We start from the raw sequence: 20,000 nt of genomic DNA, 5'->3' as shown, positions 1-20,000 counted from the left end.
GCCCAGCAGCAGAACCAGAACACAGCAGGTAAACTGTTCCTACTTTAAGTGAAATCGTTTAATCGTAACATTAATATGTTACTGGACACGCTCAGCTTGATTAGACAAAATTTGAATGAAAAATGAATGAAAATCAAATTGTGAATTTTTATTTATTATTATAGGAGAAACAAAAATGATGGGAAGAAACAGTCATGACCATTTTTTAAACTATGTCGGTCAAAATGAAAACAAAGATGTCCAGTGCGACCTCAGCATGTCGGTATTGTTTCTGTAGCTGCTTGTAACTTATATTGATAGTAACTTGTTTATTTAAGGTTCATCCAGAATCTAAAACCTGGCGCAGCGTCTGTGTTAGTGGAGTCATGTTTTTGAACGGCAATTTTTTTACTTTTACTTGATTATAAATATGTTGCAGTAGTGCTGTGCTTACTCGAGTGATATATTTTCAGCAATAATGAAACTTCCGAGCTCTGTTTGTTTCCTTTGTTGTTGTAAACAATGTTGTAGACAATTTGTGAAAATACTAATTTCTAGCCTCCTTCATCATTTTATTCCTGTAAGGAATTCATTTGGTCTTGTTCTTTTTATCCATCCCTTTCGCTCTTGTTCCACTTTAACATGAGCTGCGGCGAGTCATACACCTAAAATGGCGCTAAGGGGGTGTGGTTGACACGCAGGTCACGTGTCTGACAAGGACCAATGGATTAGCAGCTGCATAGCCCAGCTTCATGTGCGAAGCAAGGGATAAACTCTGCCTGCCCAAAGTGAAGCCAATGAGGAAGTGACAAAAATGGCAGTTCCCTCCTTATCCACTAGGTGGATATCCACTGCTCCAGAAAGCAGCAAGTTTCCACCGACTCCCATGTTAAAAATGCCAACTTCACAGCAGTAATAAACATGTTTACAGCCTGGTACAAGAAAACAGTTTAGTTTTAATATGTCAAGTTTACCATCTTGACAACTCTTAGGGGGGTGGTGTTTTTTGTAACTCCCTAATCTACACGTAATTAAAGCTTGAAAACGTAAATACTTGGGGGCGTGCTCATTTGATTGACAGGCAGCCGGTGAGCTGTCGGTGCTAGCAGCTTGGTCCAGGGAAGGCCTCAGCCTTGGCCTCACCTTGAGAGTGTTCTACCCATAAAAGTAGAGGGTAGCATAGATGCTCAACCACGGTTTGTTGTCTAAAGCCCCTGCCAACCTCCATTAGCTTTACTTAGCCCAGTTTGTTTCAAAGTTTGATGGGTGTCAATCATCTGCCACCACTCTCACAGTCCCGCCCTCAGCTCCATTTTTGTATTTTCCGGGATTGATGAGATGCGTGACACAGCCAAGATAGTGGTGGTGGGAACTGCCTACTGGGCTTCAGTTAAACTCTTCAGAAAACTACAGATGATGGCACGGAGGGTTTATCCATTACATACATCGCCAATGGTGTGAAGCCAATAAATATTTTGGGGATGTTTTTAAAGACAAAATAACAATATAACAAGGTTAAAAGCTCCAAAAAGTTGATTTTGCGTGATACAGGCCCTTTAAAGAGAGTTAATAAAAGTAGTTGTTTTATTAAAACGTATTAGAATAATTGAATTAAGAACAATCATGTTGATAGGGAGAAAAGAGCTTCAGCTAGATGGAGTCTTTAGGTTCAACTGTCTGTTTTAAAATACTTTTTGCTTTTTTAGTGCAGTGTTACAAATAGTTGAAGGATTTCATGACAAGGACCAAGACCAGCACTGATATGACTGAACTGTACTGATCTTTCAAACCAAAGCACATGTCAATCATCATGCCGCTGTCACTGAGTGCCGCTTGTTGCATCCACAAGTGCAAAGAAAATAGCAGAAAACCAGTTTTAAAGTCAGGAAATTTCCTCGTTCGGTCCAAAGAGACAAAACCATCTGGATTGGGTTCTTCAGCGGACAGTTCACCTAGCATGGAGACCTTAACCTGTTGAGCAGCTCAAACGCTGTGTCAAGCAGGAAAACATTTCACTTTAAATAGCAGCAAGTGGTCCCTTCAGCTCCGCTATGTTGACAGGCTTCACTTCTCATGTAAAAGGAGAAGTGACGCAGCGTTGTGGTAAACATGTTGTTGCCCCATTGTAGGCTGAACCTGTTGGTGATCATCAAATTCAAATCAAAAGGCTGGAAAATCGAAAACATTCAACAAAATGGAACCGAGTTTTAGACGAAAAATTAAGTATGCCGCTTTAAACATTTGAACAATGCATCAGATCACAAGAAGAGAAGTGATGGTTCAAATGAGAAGAAAGGTAGAAAGAATAAAAAATGCACTTACTTTTTATTTCATGTCAAAAGAGTCAAAGTTTTCTGAGACAGGCGTACTGTTTAATTATTTTTTCTTTCAAATGAAAGAATCATGGGAGCTTTTCTCATCTACAGGGTGGAAAGTGGCAGCCACTTGTGCTTTAATGCCTCCCACCTCCTTTGATTAGACTTTTGATAGAAACGCCGGTAATCAGTGGGAATAAGGAACAAAAACTGCCAGGGCGCTCTTTTCAAAAGGCCACCACCTCATCTTTGAGTGGTGTTTTGGCTGAAGCATAAGATCAGGCTCTGGACCGCTCAAATCACTCCGTACTTAATGATATTGCAGTGCTAGTTGCAAAGTGGTCACCTCCTCTCTGCTTTATGACAGTTTCACCAGCCGAGGCACACGCTTACACCTTTATAATGCACTATCGAGAGTGTAAAATAGAAATGATGAGTCATTGATTGATGGGACCCATTTTACCTTTCTTGTTGGTGACAGTTAATTTTTCTTTTGGTGTTTTTCTGCTTTTAGAAAGAACGACTTGCACAGGTTCGCAAACAAATTTCCAGAGAAGAACATGAGAATCTACATCTGGGGAATTACAGGTAGGAAAGATATGACCATCTGGCAACAGTGGGTCCTCTCTTCAGCAGATCCGCCCACTGTCTCTGTGCCCGCTTTCTTTCATTCCTGAGTACAGCTGCAGATTGTCAGACTCTTGTCGCAATCAATATTGCCGATGACAGAAGGAGCAAGAGAAAACAGTTCTGAGAATTTAACAAACTGCATTATTGCAAGTTAAATTGAGAAAAAGAAAGAGGAAGTTTGTAATAGCACAACTAACTGTTCCTTTAGGCAAATTCATAATTTTGCAGCATTTTAGAAACTAAATTTAGCACATAAACTTTGCTTCCCAGCTGCAAACCATCTTCTCTTTCTTCCACGCTGTATTTTTGTTTCTTTCTAAAACTCCAGCTGGTGCTCTGGAAGAAACTGAGCGTGTCGATTTCTAACCTCACAGATGGAGCAGATTTACCTTACAGCATGACAGCAACTTCTGATTTACTGCTTGTCCTGTGTAAATTGTTCCTTCTCCTTTTCTCTCAGCTTTTCTTCTGTCTCCGTTTCTTTACCCAGCATGTAAACACCTACAACTATTCCAACTTCTGATACATGTTGTTTCTCTCAACTGCGTGCAAAAATATAACATATAACATTCATAACCATGTGACACACTCACCTGTCTCACTGGCTCCCTAAGTCTAAGGGACTTCTTGACTTATCACTTGACTGGTTGCCTGGTAAGAATGCTGCTCCAGGTCTGCATGAAGTGCTGTCACCTCCTTCCTGCTTCTCGACAGGCTGCCAGACAGTCAATCAGGCGGGCTGAGGTCTGTCTGGAGCACTCCTAATAGAGACCTCTTAGCATTCAAACGATGCCCTGGCGCTGCAGTGAACTCTGATTAACACACTGCTTCTCATTAGATGAGTATGAGTAATGAACTCACTTACATTTGGCTATTAGATCAAATCTGTATCGGGTACAAGTAAACCAGGACCCTATGGCATTCACAAGAAACTCAGCTGAGAGTTTGCAGCAGCTGTGGATATTTATTTATGATGTTAAATGTTGAAGTAGAAAATGTGCTTCCTTCTGCGGCTCAATTAGGGACAAATAGAGGTGTAATTAATTAAATTAATTCATTCATTATGAGGAAACCATAGTGGGAATTCAGGTTAAAGTGCAATAAAATGTGGGGCTTGCCATAAACATTGAATGTATATATATATATATATATATATATATATATATATATATATATATATATATATATATATATATATATAAAAGAATGTAAATGTTGGGGCAGCCTTGTTAATCTTCATGACTTTCCTGTATAAATTGTTGTTTTTTATGATAAAATTAGTTCGGTTAAATATATCTTGTAGGACACACAGTGATATTTGAGAAGTGAAACAAAGTTCATAGGATTTACACAAACTGTGCAATAATTGTTTAAATAAAATTAGGCAGGTGCATAAATTTGGGCGCCACAAAAAATGAAATTAACTCACTATTTATTAGATCCTCCTTTTGCAGAAATAACAGCCTCTAAATCAGGGGTGTCAAACTCATTTTAGCTCAGGGGCCACATTGAGGGAAATCTAGTCCCACGTGGGCCGAACCGGTAAATTAAAAACAAATTCAGATTGTTTTCTTTGTTTTAATACAATCAATATCAAACAAAGCTGGAGCCTGAGGACAGCATATCCAAAATAGTACAACACCTGAAGTGTACTTGAAAATTTGAAAAAAATCAAAAAATCAATGAATAATAAAAACATTCCTTAGTGATTCAGAGCTTACAGATCACATGGCTAGATCAGTTTCATGCAGCACTTAAAGTATACTTGACTCATTTTACTTTACATCTTTTAGCTTTCACCAGCACATCAACGTCAAAAGTCACATCCTGAGTGGCGGCCAACTTCAGGATGTGACTCAAGTTCTTGTGTGAGCCTTGAGCACAGCTTTGTTTTATTTATACTCATAACAGAGAAAACTTGCTCACAATGATACGTTTATTTTCACTCTACGTACATTGTAAAGTATGAAAATAAAGTTTACACAACCATCTCGCGGGCCGGATTTAACCTGCTTGCGGGCCGGCTCCGGCCCGCGGGCCGCATATTTGACACCCCTGCTCTAAATGCTTCCTATAGCTTCCAATGAGAGAGTCTGGATTCTAGCTGAAGGTATTTTGGTCCATTCTTCTTTACAAAACATCTCTAGTTCATTCAGGTCTGATGGCTTCTGAGCATAGACAGCTCTCTTTAGCTCACTCCACAGAATTGCAGTAATATTCTGGTCTGTGGACTGAGATGGACGTTCCAGAGCGTTCTACTTGTTCCTCTGCATGAATGCCTCAGTAGATGTTGAGCAGTGTTTACGGACATTGTCGTGTTGAAAGATCCAGCCCCGGTGCAGCTTCAGCTTTGTCACTGATTCCTGGACATTGGTCTCCAGAATCTGCTGATATTGAGTGGAATGCATGCGTCCCTCAACTTTAACACGATTCCCAGTCCCTGCACTGGCCACACACCCCACACACCATGATGGAACCACCACCATGTTTTACTGTAGGTAGCAGGTGTTTTTCCTGGAATGGTGTTCTTTTTACTCCATGCATAACGCTCCTTGTTATGCCCAAATAATTCAGTTTTAGTTTCATCAGTCCACAGCACCTTATTCCAGAATGAAGCTGGTCTGTTCAAATGTGCTTTAGCAAACCTCAAGTGGCTCTGTGTGCGTGCCGTGGGCGGAGAAAAGTTCCTCTACATCACTCTCACATACAGCATCTCCTTGTGTAAAGTGCACTGACTAGTTGAACGATGCAGTGACTCCATCTGCAGAAAGATGATGTTGCAGGTCTTTAGCGCTGGTCTGTGGGTTGACTCTGACTGTTCTCACCATTCTATGATTCTGTTTATCTGACATTTTTCTCGGTCTGCCACTTCCAGCCTTTCTTTTCAGGTCATTTGAGAGTTGTTTTGAGACCCCCTTGTTGCTACTCTTTAGAGAAAATTCAAGAGGGGAGAAACCTACAATTGCCCCCCTTAAATACTCTTTCTCATAATTAGATTCACCTGTGTACAGAGGTCAAGGGTCACTGAGCTTACCAAACAAATTTCGAGCTCCAAAAATTTGTTCTAAATTTTTTGGAATCATTAAAATGACTACATAGCCTAATTTTATTTAGCAATTATTGCACACTTTCTGTAAATCTTATAAACTTTATTTCACTTCTCAAATATCACTGTGTGTCTCCTGCATGATAAATTTAACTGAAATTTTTTATCATAACAACCAACAATTTGTATTCGAAAGTCATGAAGATTAACAAGGCTGCCCAACCATTTACATCCCACACACATACAAGAACATGAGAAGCTAGTGAAGTACCAGGGCCTCAAAAAAGAATTTGACAAGACTGGAGATTGACGACATTGATGGTGCCCCTGGTCATCGGGGCACTCGGGGCAGTAACCCCCAGACGGGAGGAGCGGCTAAAGCAGATCTCAGGGAATACATCAGACATCTCAGTCCAGAAAAGTGCAGCTCTAGGAACAGCTGAGATACTGTGCAGAACCTTCAAGCTCCCAGGCCTCTGGTAGAGGACCCGAGCTTGGAAGGATGAGAGCACCCGCGGAGGGTAAGATGGGAATTTTTTTATATACGGAAATACCATCGCGCGAGGACAAACACATGCATGGGATGTACCACCAACAGATAACTGAAGTGACCGATATATATATATATATATATATACATATATATATATATACATATATATATATACATATATATATATATACATATATATATACATATATATATATATATATATATATATATATATATATATATATATATATATACATATATATACATATATATATATATATATATACATATATATATATATATATATATATATATATATATATATACATATATATATATATATATATATATATATATATATATATATATATATATATAGTCTAATGCTTATTTTGTTCTAAAAGCAGACATTAATTTGATTTTAGGGCCAAAGTATCCGGTGGGAGGCACTAGTTTTTACGTTGTTCAAGTCCATTCTGGTCTAAGATAAACACTGGACATCGTTAGTTTAGTCTTGAGAGCGAAAGGAAGCAAATTGTGTAAGTAGGTTCTTTTGGCTGCAGAAAAACAGTGAAGTGGACATCTTAGTATCGATGTAATGCACAAGGACTGTTTTAAGGAAGTTTGTACATTCTCTTGTCTCAAGGGCTCCTGGCAAAACTTCGTCTTTTTGTATCTTCTCCTTCCTCCCCCTTCTTATCTCTAAATGCGGTTTCCCATCTGTCTTTTGTCTGTTGCCTCACTTTTTTCACTAAACATTTTTCTTTTTCTTTCCTGATATTTTTTGCCTTTTTATGCTCACCCACCACTCACATCTGCCGTGACTTGACCTCTTAATGTACCTTGCTCCATTCAATTGTCTATACTTATATATTTTTGTTGTTTTCCTGTTATTTCTTGATTTTTTCTCTCCATCTATTTGGCTATACCTTTTCTCTCCCTTGTCTTTTTTTCATACTGTACTAACCCCCTCCCTTCAAGTTCTGTTACTTCTCCTCTTTTAACCTCACATGCCTCTTTTTGCTTAACCCCAATCCCCTGTTCTTATTCAATTTCTCTCCACTTTTGGACCCTAAACTCTTTTTTTTTCTTCTCTCTTCTCCATCCCTTATTACCCCACCCTCTCATGCCATGGCTCTCTCCATTGATAACCCTTCTTTGTTTCCTTCCCTCTCCCTCTGTTTTTCCACTCTCCTTCCCCCTGTCTCTCTGCTTCTGCGGCCTACAGACGTATTTACCCCCCAGACGACAAGCTGCTGTTGGAAAAGTATGAAAGCCTGCTCTCGGCCGCCTTTCAGACCTTCCTCGCCGGGCGAGCTGCCTCACTTCAAAAGGAAATGAATAATCCTCTGAAACGAATGAAGGCACGTACATCAGTGGCAGCCTGTCACGGACACACACACACACACACACACACACACACACACACACACACACACACACACACACACTACAGAAACCAGCAGAGATCCACACCTGAACACACACACACACACACACACACACACACACACACACACACACACACACACACACACACACACACACACACACACACACACACTACAGAAACCAGCATAGATCCACACCTGAACACATACACACAACATTCAATCAACTATGGATGAGAAGAAGCAGAAAACATGCACACACACACACACGCACGCACGCACACACACACACACACACACACACACACACACACACACACACACACACACACACACACACACACACACACACATTTCTATTAAGATTCTGCTCACAGAGGTGAATGAGGATGTGCAAATAATGCAGAACGTGTCTTACAGTCCTTGATTTTTGTCTTAATGTTTGACAATATGTAGGAACCACAATATGCGCCACTGCCCTACTGGTCATTCATACTCTTTTTACAAACATTTATTTAATTGTGCACAAGGTTTTAAAAGAAAATCAAATCCCACAGAACAGTCATTTGTTTCTTTAGTTCAGCGTTTTTCTCTCTTTGTCAGTCCTCTTTCTGTATTTTTATAACAATTTTTTTCCACGACAGTGTTAGTTTTGAGTCGCTGACAGCTGCTTCCCACACATAAATGCTTTACTCAATTTATGTTAAAGATCACGACATTGAACATATACAGTGCTCACACGTACACTTTTCACAATAGCTTAACAGGGTTGGGGTCAGTGTGTAGATGTGCTGTGAATACCAAAGCCCTTTCAGTAGGAAGAGGAATAAAGCTTCTGCTAAACTGTTAGGGTGAAGGTGTGAGGACAAATGTCAAAATGAAAAAAGGTTGACGGAGAGATACGAGGATTGCACATTGGAAAGACGATGAAAGGTAGAGATAGTTGCTTTGTCACTTTTGTGTTTTCCATTGGAAATAGATTTTTAAACATTTTACAAAAGGGGACTTTTAGAGCCAATTTTTTGTCATCATGTCAGTTTAACGTGAACAAAACAATGACAACAACACACACACTAGGAGAGGAGCAACGAAAAGTATTCTTACACTAAAGCATCAATTAGGAGAAAAGCTGCAGATGAGAAAAGAAAGTAAGTACTTTGACAGAGTATTGACACTACAAATTCATATCACATCACTGTCAGAAACAGCTATTCCAGTTTCACAATGCCTACATTTGGTTTTTGACTTTTAGCTTCTTCTTTTTTTTAAGTGACTTTGTGTATTTTTCCTGGTGATGGGGACAGTAGATACCTAAATTGTTGCAAGCAAGCAGTATTTTTGTGTTGGACCTTACCAACAGATGCCCATTAAGGTGATAAAACCCTGGGGAGTGCCAACTTCAGCAAAATAACAAGCACATCAGACTCCCTTTCATCACTGGCAACTAGTGAAGAGGTATATGTGTAAAACAACAACATTTACGAATGGCAAAAGTTTTGTAACCATTTGTCACAAATCATTAAATGCATTTTGTCCCCATGGGTTTCTGTAGTAAGAAACATGGCATCTAATATGGCGTCGCTCAGAGACTTAGACCCGTTCCCATGTATTTTAGACCAGATTTTTATGGTTATATGTTACAAAGTCACCAATATTTTTCAACAACTGGGCATCATTTAATTCATTTTGAACATTTTGACAGATATTTCCAGAAATTAATGGTAAAAAGTACTCATTGTCTTTATAAGGTTTCTCTTTCCAGGTATAGAGAAACTTTACAGAGATATCAATCACAGATCGGGCTGAGGCGAAACACAGACATTTAATTTAGCCCGCACAGAGATGGGGATTATGTTCAAAGGAGAAAGGTAGCCTGAGATTAGGTCTGTTACTTCATATCTGGTCACACAATTGTGACTGACAACTGACCGGTCCTCTTTAAGAGCCATAGTGTGAGATAATGATCAGGACCATTTCTGAGAAAGAAAGGAGGTCCCTGAAGTTCAGCGTGATAATCATCACATCATGAATATTTTATTTTTAACTGGCATTTCCTTTTGTTTTTATACACTGTGTGTTTCTTTTATTGTCACAGTGGAGACAAAAAGTTCAGCCTGAGATATTTTGCTTGAGCTCAGCATCTCACACTGATTGTTATTATGGTGGGTCTTTCATGTTTACTTCTTGGAAGGGTGCAGTTTGCTTCAAGGTTGTCTGTCACATTCTTTGGAACATAGTATCTCATAAACATTTTGAGAAATGTACCCAAACAGTAGTTTCATCAACTCAGTGATGAACTAAATAGCTCTGTGGTTCTTGTAAATAAGTCTTTGCGTTCAGCTCACACTGATGAGATAACATTTTATAATAAAACAAAACCAGAAACTTTGGTTAAAAATGCTCTTTTGATCACAAGTCAGCTGATGGCAGAAACATAAAAGAATGTAAAGTGAATATTGATTTAGTAAAACTGCACCTTTAGTTGTAATTAAAACTAGTTACACTAGCATCACAACCCAAAAAACTTTTTTACTTACAATTAAAATTCAAGTTGTAAAGTTTGACTTTAATTGACTTGCACTTTTACATTAATACCCATATGACCTTAACTGAAATTAGAGCTCTTATGTGATAATTACCTGTGCAACCCTCTGGAGTTGGCGGTATAATTAGCCCTTTAGAAAAGTTTTAGTCTTCGCCTTTATATTTCACTCTACATTTGATTGTTTATACCTTGTTTGGTATCATTCTTTTCAGCACAACCTCACCTGTGTGAATTTAGTCATTTCATCATTTTGTCATACTGTGTTCGCACACTGAACCTGAAAGTAAACAAAAAAATTAAATAAATACAAGTAGGAAAAAAATTACTGTGAAAACCACAAACATTTGTGACGAACCATTTTCAGCACTCAGAATGAAACTATAGGGTGTAAGCAAAAAACAAAAAAGGTCAAATGTAGCAAACAACTGTTAAATGCAAGTTTTTTAGCATAAAATACAAATTTTGTCTCAGGCGTTTTTCATGTAAAATTTCTGTTATGCTGAAAACGGAGTTCCACGCTTTTTGTCTACCTCTGCTACTTCAAAAATGTCCAGCAGAAGACAGGATCAGGTTTAGCAAGTCACAAAATTATATATATATATATATATATATATATATATATATATATATATATATATATATATATATATATATATATATATAAAGAAGGTGTCATGACCAGAAGCCACAGTTTATGTGTACCAAGCCTCAAAGTAACACCCAGTGGGTGTCCTTCTTGACTTTGTCCACCTGGGAGCAACAACAAGTGCACACCTAGCAACTATTTACGCATGATTTTGTGATTTGGTGAACTAATTATTAGTGATTTAGTCATGTGACTGGGTTCATATCTCAGCCTATAGCATGAGCTCGGTGTTGTTTTTATTCCTGACTTCCAAGTCCTAGGGTACTTCTCAATGTCAAGGCGATGTGTTGTGAGGCCAGGTGCCATATAAATATATAACAGGCCTTTTACTTTTTAAATTGTGTATATATTAGTTAAATATGTAAGCGAGTTACTACCTGCTAGCCACCGAAGCTGTAACTACTAAGCAACTAACCAACCATAAATAACTGCTTTGGATGTAAAAAAATAAATAAATAAAAACAAAAACCATTTCAGATATCTGCCCAATTGCTACAATTAGTTGACTTAGATTTAAACTTAAAATTTGCCCCCAAAGTAGTTGCCTGCTGCTGATCCCCTATCCTTCTGAATATACTGCTGTGTATTGGAAAGTGGGAAATTTTTTACCAAGGCTAGGCTACAAGACGCCTCCCATGTATCCTTGCTCAGCTAGCTAAACGGCTAACAAATGGAGAACAGATGCCTCGGTAGAACATAAACATTGGCACACGCCTTGGCGGTTGCTGATGACGTATATCCTAAGCAACCGGAGCGGGACCAAGACATCCAGGCAAGGGTATTTGGCACTGAGAAACACCCCTAGCTCAAAATTGTTTAGTTTTAAGCCCCTTTGTCAAAACGAGCTGTTATCATGACGCTAAGTGGTTTCCTGGTTGCATAATAACGGGAGTAATGCTACCAGCGAGCCATCACGCGCCGGTGAGTGGATTGACTCCAGAGAGAACATAACATGCAAAACTCACCTCACCTTTTACATCTCATGTTCTCAGGTGGGTCTCTACAGCCTCTATAAAGTCCAAATGTCACAAATCTTGCTTATTCATTTTCTGGCCAAGTTTGTTTTTAGTATTTTTGTGCCTAATACCAGCCATTTTAAAAGGTTCCCGTTTCTGATGTCACAAGGGGTGTGCGTGCATAGAACCTCACCTCTCCAGGCTGTAGGAGAAGCTGCTCTATTGCGAGCCCCTCCTGGTTATCGGAGCTTCTCAGCTTATAACAGTTTGAGTGAGGATTGGTGGGCATGGCCAGCTTCAGCTTGTTTTCCTAAAGTGACGGGGTCCTGAAACAGATTTTTCTGGAAGGTATGGAAAATGTCAAGAAAAAAAAACTGCTGAGATCGCTTTATGTGAGAGGGACTTAGTAAAAAAGAGCTTCATGAAAAGTGCTTTAACTATGACACCAACTAAATCCATCTCAAAACTATACAAAGCCATCTCTAGTGCCGGTGAGGCCAACACTTTTTATATCAAGGACAAATGGGTGAGGGAATTGGGAGCTGATATTTCCTCAGAGGAGTGGAGCAAAATTTGGTCTTTCCAGTGGTCAACGTCCAGCTCAGAGAGCTGGAGGGAACATGGCTGGAAGAATATTATAAGATATTTCAAAACGCCGTACCAGCAGAGATATCAAGGCACCCATACGCCGTGCTGGAGACAATGCGGCGCTACTGCTGCTAATCATTTGCATATTTTTTGGGACTGTCCCAAGTTAAAGGAATTTTGGACGGGAGTTCAGACCGCATTAAATACAGTTTTGAACATTCAAATCCCTTTGGACTTTAAGGTCTTATACATGGGGCTTGTCCCCTTTCTGAGATGTAGGAGTGAGATTAAGTTGGTGCAATTACTCTTGGTGGCATGTAAGAAAACAATAACGAGAAGATGGCTGAGCCCTGTACTCCCCACACTGGATGATTGGTACGGGATCATTTTAGAGATACTTAGGATGGAAAAACTGACATATTTGTTAAATAATAGGAAGACCAAATTCTATGAAATCTGGAGCAAGTGGATCTTATTCATTTCCCCCTTAAGAGCGGACTTTATGTGATTCAACTGTTAATCAACTTTTTGTAACCTAGCAATTTAATTTCTTTTTTTGTAGCAGCACAGGCAACCCCTCAGTTCCTGGTTATGTTTACTGTTCCATATAAATGTGTTTAACCCGTTAACTATTACAGGTTCCCCTCTCGAGCACAGTCTTTTTTCAGTTGTTTAGATATTAAGGGACTCTCCTTGATACTCCTCTGTGAAGGATGGGATGCTCTTTCCGTCCACTACTCATCTTGGATTCAATTGGGGAGGGGAAAAGGGTGAAAAAAAATACTGGAATGACCATGTTCCTATGTCATTTACATCTTGTCTTGTTTATTGATATATGTTCATTCCAAATAAAGATTTAATCCAAAAAAAAAAGAGCTTCATAAGCATGTTTTCTATTGGCTGTAGAGCCATTATATCTAGGGATGTTCCGATCAGGTTTCTTTGCCCTAGGGTCTGAGTCATTAGATTTTGACAATCTGCAGATACCGAGTCTCGATCCAATATTTTAGATACATAAAAAAAATAAAGAAAGCAAAGAAACAGATCCAGAATGTTCTTTATTTTTTATTTAATTAAATTTTTAATATTTAAAAACTGTGTTAACAAGAAGATCACTTCTGTGGGATAGCTTGAACAATCAAGTAATTGATTAATTGTTCACTTTTGGACATTAGTTCAAATATAAAAAAAGTCTAAAGTAAAAGCAAAGAGCACCTCAACTTAAAATACCTGGCATGGATTAATTTTGCCTTGGCCCCCAAAATGCCTTGATACGGCCCTGGTCGTGGGACTGAGTTTTGAAGGTGATCTGAATTGGGTCAAATATATAAATATTACCTGATGATAAATTGTTGCTTAATAAATGTAAAAACATGTAGTGCGATAAATCTACCTACATTAAATTTTTAAGAACTTTGTTTTGTTTTCTTGGCTTTTATTTTCCTATTTTCCTGTCACGTCTGTCTCTGATCATCATGCATTTCCTCTCAGTCCTCCAGAAAAACTGCTGCCTTCTTTTTCACCACACAAGTTACTTTTTAACTTAGCAGATCAAAATCTTGATAGCAAAAATTGCTGCGCTACCCCATATTTATGTCATATATATTTATGTCGTACGTATATTTATGTCGATGGCTACCCCACTGCACCAGTGACATGGATCTGGACATCCCCAATTATAACCTAAAGCTGCTTAATTAAATTTGCTAAACTAGCTAGCTTTTAAAAACACAGTCACAGAACTCTCAGCCCCTCCAGTTGGCTATATTTTGGCCATGCTCTCCTGATATGGGAGCGCACATTTACACAGTAAAGAAGAGAACGCTAAACACCAGTCACCGTTTTCCATGTCCAAATGTCTTTTATTGTCCGTGACTTCAAATGTAGTTTTTCTTTTTGGGACTCTGGTAGTTTGTTCTGAAGTTGAAGTGGTAGCAGGCGGCTGTTTCTCCTCTTATTAAGCGGCAAACCTCTCACACCAGTGGTGTTCTGTTGCTAAATACGCAAGTGCGTAATGAGTGGAGGACCCAGGTAAATGCAGAAGTGTGGTGGGACAGCAACTGGATGGTCAAATTGTTGGTTTCAGGCTCAGTCATATTATTGGCTGAGGTTTTTAGAACAGCTTCATTATTTTTTTTCCTTTTTAATGTCCTTAATATATTTATAGCTATTAGAATGTTGTCATGAAAGTCATGAAACAAAGTTTTAAGCTAGCTTGTTTTGCAGATTTGCCATTAAATAAGTCCTAATAATCCCCCTTTAAACCCCTAATTTGCCCTTAAAGCAGACAAACGTTCTGTCTTTAAAAAAATACATCTTGTTCTGTTTGCCACAAAATTCCAATGGCAACTCCAAGAGGTGGCCATGGCCACCCCTAGAAAGTTGCTGCCCCCCCAGGAAAAGCCGGTGTTAATAAATCATATTGATGTTCAAACGATAAGTTTACGATGAGTAAAGAAATAATCAGAATAAAAAAATACATGTGTCTGCTTCTCACCATTAAAAAAAGTTTTGATTTCCATAGTTTTTGTGAACACAGCAACAGGTGAATTAAACTAAAAAAAAATAAAAACACAATTTAAAATAAATGTTGAAATTACATTTTAAATAACTGAAATATATTTTTCTGAAATTTTTGTGTTTGTACATTTTGAGTAAAGTCTTTGGAAATATACAGTTTTTATTTTTTTTTAAACGACTAAAGGAGCAATGCAGTGCATCGCCACAGGCTAAACTCTCCCAGAGTTACAATAAAGACCAATTTTGGTGTGCCTCCCCAAAAATGTCTTTGGACCCGTTTGGCCACCCTTATCAAAAATTTCTGGAGGAGCCCCTGCAAAATTCACTTTCTGACCTTCACTATGTTCATTGGTAACCATTTCAGTGGAAGGCCAAAGGGCACTAGCCTGCAAACATAACAATTCTTTCAGGTCTGACATCTTTTGTACCTGAAACTTTCACGTTTGCTACCTTTGTGAGCGTCTCAGGGCCATGTGAATTGAAAAATGTCATGAACTGTCACAGTATCAAAGAAAATAGTCTGTGTTTTATTCTTAGAAAATAATGTGTGGATTGACTGCCGTGCAGCCTCTTCCTTTCAGCCACTGTGCTATAAACATGCAAGCCATGGGTTACACAGTTTTCCTAAGCATTTGCATCACCCTTCTCCCCACTTCCATTACAGTTAGGTTGAAAGGTATGCATCAGATTGTTAGTTCTCTTGTTAGCTATATATTTTTCTGCTTTTTCAGCTGATATCTTTCTATTCCATCTCTTTATTTGTGTCAAATGAATACAAAATCTGAAAGAGGAAATGTTGTCATGCTGTCACCAGCTCTGATAGCCTGTGGTGTTCTGTGAGTCAAGTACAAAAGTACACAGGCACACAGAAGTCTTGTTTTGGCAAACTTCACTCACTGCAAAACTGCATTTGAAGTAAGCAACTTCAGCCAATGTGGCTATTAGGTCTGGATATAAAAGTGTTATAAGGCTCAATATATTTAATCAACATTCAAACAACAAAACATGCATTTCAAAAGATGTTTTCAGCTTTAAAATTAATAGAAACTAAATAGATTTTCTCATAGATTTTGTTAATCTTGTTCTGCTGCAGGACGACCCAGTGATGGGTTCAAGGTGTTTGAGTTTTTCTGTTGTAAAAACACTACAATTGGAAACAAATTCTAACAAACTACTTATACATGAAGGCGATATGTGTGTGTTTGGTCTCTTCAAACAAATTTATTATCTGCAGAGCATCCTTATTTTTTTCTTCCTGCTTCTCCAACCTGTGGGAATGTAAATTAAACAACTAAAGAAAACTGTTTGGCTATTTAAAGGAACACTAGACAGTTTCTGGCTTGTTTTAAAGGGATACTTAGCAACTTTTTCATATTTTTAAATAATTTTCTTGAGCCTGTATGTGCTAAAATGACCTTTTACAGGGTTAATGAAAGGCCACCCAGTCCCCATCGCACCCCTGTGGCCAGAATATTCCACTTGCAACTTCAGACAGTGGGCTGCTCTATTGGGACTTGAGCTGACATACCTGGTGCTGCAGCCTGGTTCCATCAAGTTTCCTGCATATTTTAGATCATGAACACAGATAATTTGTTTAATTTAGTGATGAATCACTCCTGTAGGCACTAATGAAGGCAGAAGAGACATTTGAGCTGTTAGATTAAGATGTTAAAAAAACGAGCGCACAGCAAGGTGATGGGTTTTTTGTTTGGGTTCTACAAACGGTCACTAGGGGATGCTAAAAGCAAGCCAAATCTGCCGAGTTCCCCTTTAGCGCCCCTAAGTGTCTGTTGTCCTCTCCCCCTCGCTGTGCACCCGTGTTTTCAAACTAGCTGACCACATATTAAAGTTATACAGAAGTGCAATAGCGTGATCATGAGATCTTAATCTAATTTGAATCCTTCTTTGTCTCTGAGCTCTTGTGATTCAGAAAACACTTTCCCGATGTTATTTATTCATTTTTTATTTATTCTTTATTTAACCAGGAAGGTCCCATTGAAATTAAAAACCTCATCCTGGCCAAGAGGCAGCAAAAGATAGTTACTCAGATAGTTATGTACAAAATTACAAAAGACAGTTACAATACATGGGATCCATTTCAAGTGTTCTCAATCTAGTTTTAAATGTATTCAAGGAGAGTGAATTCATGCCCTTTTTTCCAGTTCTGTGTGAGCAAATAGAACACAAAGTACCAATTAATCATTTGCATGCACATTGTGAGGAGTTACACTTCTCTCTGAGATTAAGTCACAGATGTAATAATGAAGTTAATGTCCGAACCTCCTGGTGGAGAAAGAAGGCCATCCCACTCAATATACATTAGCAATGATTGGTCAGTGGTCAACAGTTAGTAATAAAACTTTAACTCATGTTTGCCCCCTCTTTCTGTCGGATGCTCGTTACTCTATTTTTTATCAAATTAAAGTGATAAACGTGAAGTGTAAACATGGATTGCCCTAAAGCATTGCTTCTTGTCAGAGACATGACGTTGTTAGGCACCAGACACCATATGATTAGACTATTCATTCTCCCAGTGAATGGTTGTTTTAGTGCCTGCTGGGTCAAGAAAATGATAGGAAAATATGACAAAGTTACACAGTTTACATTAAAAACCCCATTATTAATAAATTAATCAATAAAAAATAGCATGCAATCACATATTTTATAGCCCCCCCCCCCCCAAAAAAAAAAAACAGCAACAACAAAAATTATATAAAAAACAATGAAAAGGGTCCTGACCAGAGTTCATGAGGATTAACCAGACTCGTCCCCTACATAAACAGAGATTCTCTGTACCAGTTTATCTGCCTACATATTGGATTTGTGCATAAAGCAGTACAGGGATGAAGACAGTAAGGACGTGCACATATAAATAATTTCTGCACTCATATTAAGTTAGGTTTTTTAATACTGTTGTTGTTTAAAACATGTCAAAACATCCATGTAATACACTTGGTGCTATTTAATAAGAAAATGGGCCACTGGTGATTTGGCACCACGGTGGGTGGGGAAGCTTTCAGAGCATAAAGTACTATTGAGATGGCAGCAGAATTTCATTGTGTAAGAACACCTGTAATTTGTAAATATTTCTACAGCAATATTTTACTGTGATAATAATTCTACTATAAAGGTGGAAATTTTAGGTTTTAATAATTTCGTGCTGCTTGTATAATCAGATTTTCTTCTATGTATTTCTGTGGAGTCAGAGGTGTGGTGTTTGACACAACAGGCCATGTATACAGGTTCTATTCCTAATGCATGATTTAACAGGGACTTCAGACAAGAGGATATTCCACTGTGCACATATGTGCTGACACATTAACACATTGACACAGAGAGGCAGAAAACAATTACTTAGAATTTCAGCCACAATCTGAAGTCTGTAAATAGCATTAAAACATCCATGTGGACAAGGCTCCGTGCTGGTGATGGTCAAAATGCTGCATTCTACAAATTCAGTCTCCATGAGTACAGCTTATGAACTGTGCCTTTCTAGATGAGGCTAAATAAGGCTCACATGTCTTTGGAGTTAAACATTTTCTCTAATTGAAGATGTATTTGTTTCTTGGGCTCTCATTTGATACTCCAGGAACAAAGGAGAGCATTTTAATTATTCTTTTAGAAGTGAACAATCCTGTTTGCTGATGATTAACCATTGTTTCATCTTCTCATCTGTGCGTTCTATATATAATCCTGTGTAGGAGGAAGATATACTGGATCTACTGGAGCAGTGTGAACTGGATGATGAGAAGCTAATGGGCAAATCTTCCAAACAGCGAGGCCCAAAGGTGGGTAGAGAGAGAGAGAGAGAGAGAGAGAGAGAGAGAGAGAGAGAGAGAGAGAGAGAGAGAGAGAGAGAGAGAGAGAGAGAGAGAGAGAGAGAGAGAGAGAGAGAGAGAGAGAGAGAGAGAGAGAGAGAGAGAGAGAGAGAGAGAGAGAGAGAGAGAGAGAGAGAGAGAGAGAGAGAGAGAGAGAGAGAGAGAGAGAGAGAGAGAGAGAGAGAGAGAGAGAGAGAGAGAGAGAGAGAGAGAGAGAGAGAGAGAGAGAGAGAGATGCAGCAGAGGAAAAGGGTTCCTCATGGGACCTACAGAAAGAAGAGTGTCAGAGGGGGAAGGTAGTCAGATGCCTGGAGCTAACGCTCATAGAAGCCACATCGGACGTGGTTCAGAAAAATAAAGAGTGGGATAGCAGATCTAGGAAGAAAGGAATGAATCAGAAAGAGGCCCTAAAGAAGAGACCCAAGTCCCCAAGGGGACACCTGTCAGGCTGTCTCCCTCACCCTCTTCCTGCTATCTTTCTTTCTTTCCATCTGCCATCCTCCTTTTCTATCTCTCTGTCACATCCACCTATGAGCCCTCTCAATTTCTCGCGACAGCATGTTACTCCCTCCATGACATTGCTTCGCTCCCCTCTGCTCACCCCTCCATCCCCTCCTTTCTCTGTATGTCCATCCCTCTCTCCGGAACTAAATTGACGGGAACACTCGCTGAGTGTGTGTGGGGATGAGACGTTGAAGTGTTAGCACTACATTTTCCGAATCCCTTTGCTAAATTGAGGACTTGTTCATACACAATCATTGGTGTCCAAAATAATCGGAGGCCCGTCAGTTTTGCTGTAGCAGAACGTATGGAGGGTGACATCGATGGGGCAGGGGAAAGCGCCATCCGGCTGTGATGGATACATTCTCTTCTCGGGATGCGGTGCTCATAAACCATGTGGTGAAGCTGAACCAACATGTATCGGAAAGCTCAATTGATGTTATTAGTGACATTTTAGCATGAAAATACACTAGAAAATGTCTAGATATCAGACATAAAGATTGGCCCTTAAAATGCAGCAGTACATATCGTTCACCGGCTGACCATGTTGCTGACATATCGGTGTCTGTATT

General features: G+C 38.9%; 1 protein-coding gene across 6 annotated transcripts in view; it reads left to right on the top strand.

Annotated features, from left to right (window-relative positions):
• The window catches only part of ttll7 (tubulin tyrosine ligase-like family, member 7), a 96,187-nt gene that overhangs the window by 47,540 nt on the left and 28,647 nt on the right, over positions 1–20,000 (top strand). For all 6 annotated transcript variants that reach the window (XM_070553940.1, XM_070553942.1, XM_070553939.1 and 3 more), the window contains exons 12-14: positions 2,809–2,882; positions 7,692–7,827; positions 18,811–18,897. In XM_070553940.1, the coding sequence (XP_070410041.1) occupies positions 2,809–2,882; positions 7,692–7,827; positions 18,811–18,897 (297 nt within the window). The remainder of the gene's footprint in view (positions 1–2,808; positions 2,883–7,691; positions 7,828–18,810; positions 18,898–20,000) is intronic.

Source organism: Nothobranchius furzeri, chromosome 8, assembly GCF_043380555.1.
Source record: "Nothobranchius furzeri strain GRZ-AD chromosome 8, NfurGRZ-RIMD1, whole genome shotgun sequence".
NCBI classification, from domain to species: Eukaryota; Metazoa; Chordata; class Actinopteri; order Cyprinodontiformes; family Nothobranchiidae; genus Nothobranchius; species Nothobranchius furzeri.
Note: the sequence above shows the minus strand (reverse complement) of the source record. Positions and strands in the feature narration are given on the sequence as shown.